Genomic DNA, 3,668 nt, shown 5'->3' with positions numbered 1-3,668 from the left:
TATGGCCAAGTACAAGTATAGTGGTTCTCCGACCTTGGACTTCCCGAGAACAGGTGGTGTTGCAAGAATCTCTTTGAAATGCTTGCACACTTCTTCACACGCCGGGGTCCACTCAAACGCTATCCCCTTCCTCATCAAGTTGAAAAACGGCAGGGCTTTCACAGCCAACGCACCGAGGAAGCGGGACAGTGCGGTGAGCCTTCCTGACAACCTCTGAACGTCCTTGACGCAGCCTGGGCTCTTCATTTGGAGTATTGCTTGACACTTTTCTGGGTTGGCCTCCACCCCTCTCTGGGTTATCATAAACCCCAAGAACTTTCCTGCTTCCATGGCAAAGGCACACTTAAGCGGGTTAAGCCTCATGCCGTATTGCCGGAGGGAAGCGAACACATTTCTTAGGTCGCTTAAGAGGTCTTCAGGTCGGGTGGTCTTTGCAAGGATATCATCCACGTATACTTCCACCGTTTTGCCTATGAGGTCGCTGAATATCTTGTTCATTAACCTTTGGTATGTGGCCCCAGCGTTCTTCAGGCCGAATGGCATTACCTTGTAGTAGTATATTCCCCCCGCCGTTATGAACGCTGTTTTCTCTTCGTCTGGCTGGTGCATCGGTATCTGATTGTAGCCAGAATAAGCATCCATAAAGCTCAGATATCGATACCCTGCCGCCGCGTCGACGAGCGCATCAATGTTGGGTAGGGGGTAGCAGTCCTTGGGACATGCTTTGTTAAGATCGGAGTAATCTACACACATCCTCCATTTTCCATCGTGTTTTCTTACTAGAACTACGTTCGACAGCTAGGTCGAGTAGTCGAGTTCCCGGATAAATCCCGCTTCGAGGAGGCTGGCCGTCTGCCTGGCCACCTCCTCTGCTCTTTCTTGTGACATTTTTCTTCTCCTTTGGGCCACCGGTTTGGCCTCCGCCTTGACGTCCAAGTGATGTGACATGAGCTGGGGGTCTATCCCCGGCATGTCAGCTGGCGTCCAAGCAAAAAGGTCGCCGTTAGCCCTGATCATTTCCATTAGAGGTTCCTTCAATTTGTGCGGGAGGTTTCTGTTCACGAAGGTGAACTTCTCCTCTGTGTCACCAACCCTGAACCTTTCTAAGTTTCCCTCCGGTTCGAGTCTGGGCTTGTCGTTGACTCTAGCGTCCAGGTCGGCGAGGAACACTCCCGATGCTTCTTTAGATTTCTTTCTTAAGGAGAGACTGGCATTGTCGCAAGCAACTGTCGTTTCCAAGTCTCCTTTTATGGATCCCACGGATCCGTCATCAGCGATGAACTTCATTACCAACATCTTTGTACTGATCACTGCCCCAAGGTCGTTGATAGTCTTTCTTCCTAGGATGACGTTGTAGGCCGTGGAGTCTCGTAGGACCACGAACTCAGCCATTACCGACCTTCTTCCCCGTCCTAGTCCTACGGATACCGGTAGGGATATTATCCTGTCTCGCTTGATAAAGTGGTCGCCCAAGCCCACTACACTGTGTTGGTGAGTCCTTAAGTCGGCATCCCAGAGACCCAAGGCATCAAACACGTTGCGGAACATGATATTCGAGTCAGCCCCGGTGTCTACGAGGATCCACTTGATGAGGCCGGTTCCCACTCTGGCCATGATGACCATAGGAGGATTTTCCGCGACCTCTTCGAACCATTGGTCCTCCGGACCGAACGAGATAGGCGGGACCCTCTTGGAGCTTCGCGCTGGAGACGAGGAGACTGCCAGGACTTTGGCGTCCTTCTTATGTGCCGATCTCGACCTTGGAGCCGCGTCTCTTGCTGTTACCACGTTTACTATGGTAAGGCCGTGTTCGTTGTCCTCTGGCTCTTGACGCCGCTTCACCGTGCGGGTCTTGTCCTCTCCCTCGCGACCGCGATCTCGTCTTCTCTGCTCCCTGATAAAGCGGGAGAATTCGGCCAGCTTTCCGTCCCGGATCGCTTGTTCTAGTGCGTCCTTGAGGTCGAAGCAATCATGTGTTTTGTGCCCATAGCCCTTATGATAATCACAATAGAGGCTTTTGTTCCCCCCGGTTCTGTCCTTTAGAGGTCGGAGCTTTGACAGAATTCCTTTCTCAGCTATCTGCTGATAAACTTCTACGATGGCGACGGTGAGAGGGGTGTAGTTGGTGAATTTCCTGACTCGGGGAAACGGCCTGGATGTCTTGCCTGGCCCGCCGTCTCTGGCGTGCTCCTTCAGCCTTTCCCCTCCACCGTGCTGCCGAGGTTGATTGTAGGCGGGCTGCCGCTTGTTGGCTGCCACGACTTGGCTGACTTCTTCATCGTTGATATGTTCCCTAGCCACGCTTTGGATCTCTTGCATCATGCATACCGGCTTCATAGTGATATGCTTCCTGAAATCCTCATTCAGAAGTCCGTTCGTCAAACACAGACTGGCCACCGAATTAGTTAGCCCGTCAATCTCCAAACACTCGTCGTTGAACCGGTCCAGATATTTTCTGGTCGGCTCGCCGGGCCTTTGTGCCACCCCGAGCAAGTTGATCGGGTGCTTCGTCTTTGTAATTTTGTTAGTGAAATGGGCCAAGAAAGCGCGGCTATATCCGAGAACCTGGCAACAGATCCCTGCGGGAGGCTGTTAAACCACCGTATTGCAGGTCCCGCCAGAGTGACCGAGAAAGCGCGACACCTCACTTCATCGCCTACTCCCTCCAGGTTCATTCTGGCCTCGAAGGCCGTAAGGTGCTTCTGTGGGTCTTGGGTTCCGTCGTACCTCATGTCTGTCGGCTTATCAAAGTGCTTTGGTAGCCAGACCTCGAGGATGGAATGATGAAACGGGGTTGCACCCATTATCATGGGTCGTCGCGTTCTCTTCGGCCTTTCTCCGCCGTCTTCCCGATCTCTCTCTGTGGCGCGTCTCCCCTCAAGCCGAGTGTATATCACGGGGTCGCGCCGTCTTCGGGGCCGTCCCCGCTCCTCCCGACGCTTTCAGACTCATATCGTGGGCTGGGCGTGCGCTGGGAGCGACTTCTCTCACGTGTCTCGGGAGATCGGGAATAGTTTGGCTCGGGGGTTCGTTGACGACGTTCTTGATCTGCCAGCTAGCGCTCCAGGTTCTGTATCCTATGACGCAATTCCTGCATTATTTTGGCGCTGTTGCTGCCTGTTCCCCCGAAGGGGCGTCTCTCTTGGGATCGTGAAGACGGCTCGGGTCGTCATGGAGGGGACCTCGTGCGCTCCCGGGAAGAAGCTACGGAGGCTGCCCCCCCGGGATTTGTCCCGCGGCCATGGTCTCCTGGACCCTGTACGATGTCCATTTAGGCTTTTCCACAGACGACGCCAATGTTGGGTTGCTCGGATACCGGACGGTTTGGAGAGGTCCTTGGGTTGATAAGGTGGGGTATCGCCTGGTTCTGGGTTGCGGGGGTGAAGCTGGAGCAGCCGACGTCCCAGGCTCTTTGAGTGAAGAGGGGGTGCCACCTACAAAGACACTCCGACGCTCTAGTCAATCAAGTGTGCAGGCGAAAAGTGGGTAAAGTGATGTATGTGACGTACCTTGGGGGTCAGGAGTGGGTCCCGCAAGGGCAGACCCACCTTCCTCGAAGCTTCCCAATACAGCTGTAACAGAGAACTGTCAAGAACGCGTGTCCGGGTCGGTGGTTGAGCGTCTCGCACCCGACCGTTCGGATCGACCCGCATGACGTTTGGGCCTTA

The 3,668-nt window shown here is 54.3% G+C and overlaps 1 protein-coding gene across 1 annotated transcript; it reads right to left on the bottom strand.

Moving 5' to 3' along the window:
• Positions 799-2,804, bottom strand: LOC107636787. Its single transcript, XM_016340275.1, has 2 exons — positions 2,566-2,804; positions 799-2,473 (listed from the first exon to the last, which is right to left on the bottom strand). Exons 1-2 carry the CDS (start codon positions 2,802-2,804, stop codon positions 799-801), a joined length of 1,914 nt encoding a protein of 637 aa, XP_016195761.1.

The sequence above is a fragment of the Arachis ipaensis genome, chromosome B04 (genome assembly GCF_000816755.2).
Source record: "Arachis ipaensis cultivar K30076 chromosome B04, Araip1.1, whole genome shotgun sequence".
Classification (NCBI taxonomy): Eukaryota; Viridiplantae; Streptophyta; class Magnoliopsida; order Fabales; family Fabaceae; genus Arachis; species Arachis ipaensis.
This window is presented reverse-complemented; position numbering and strand designations above follow the sequence as displayed.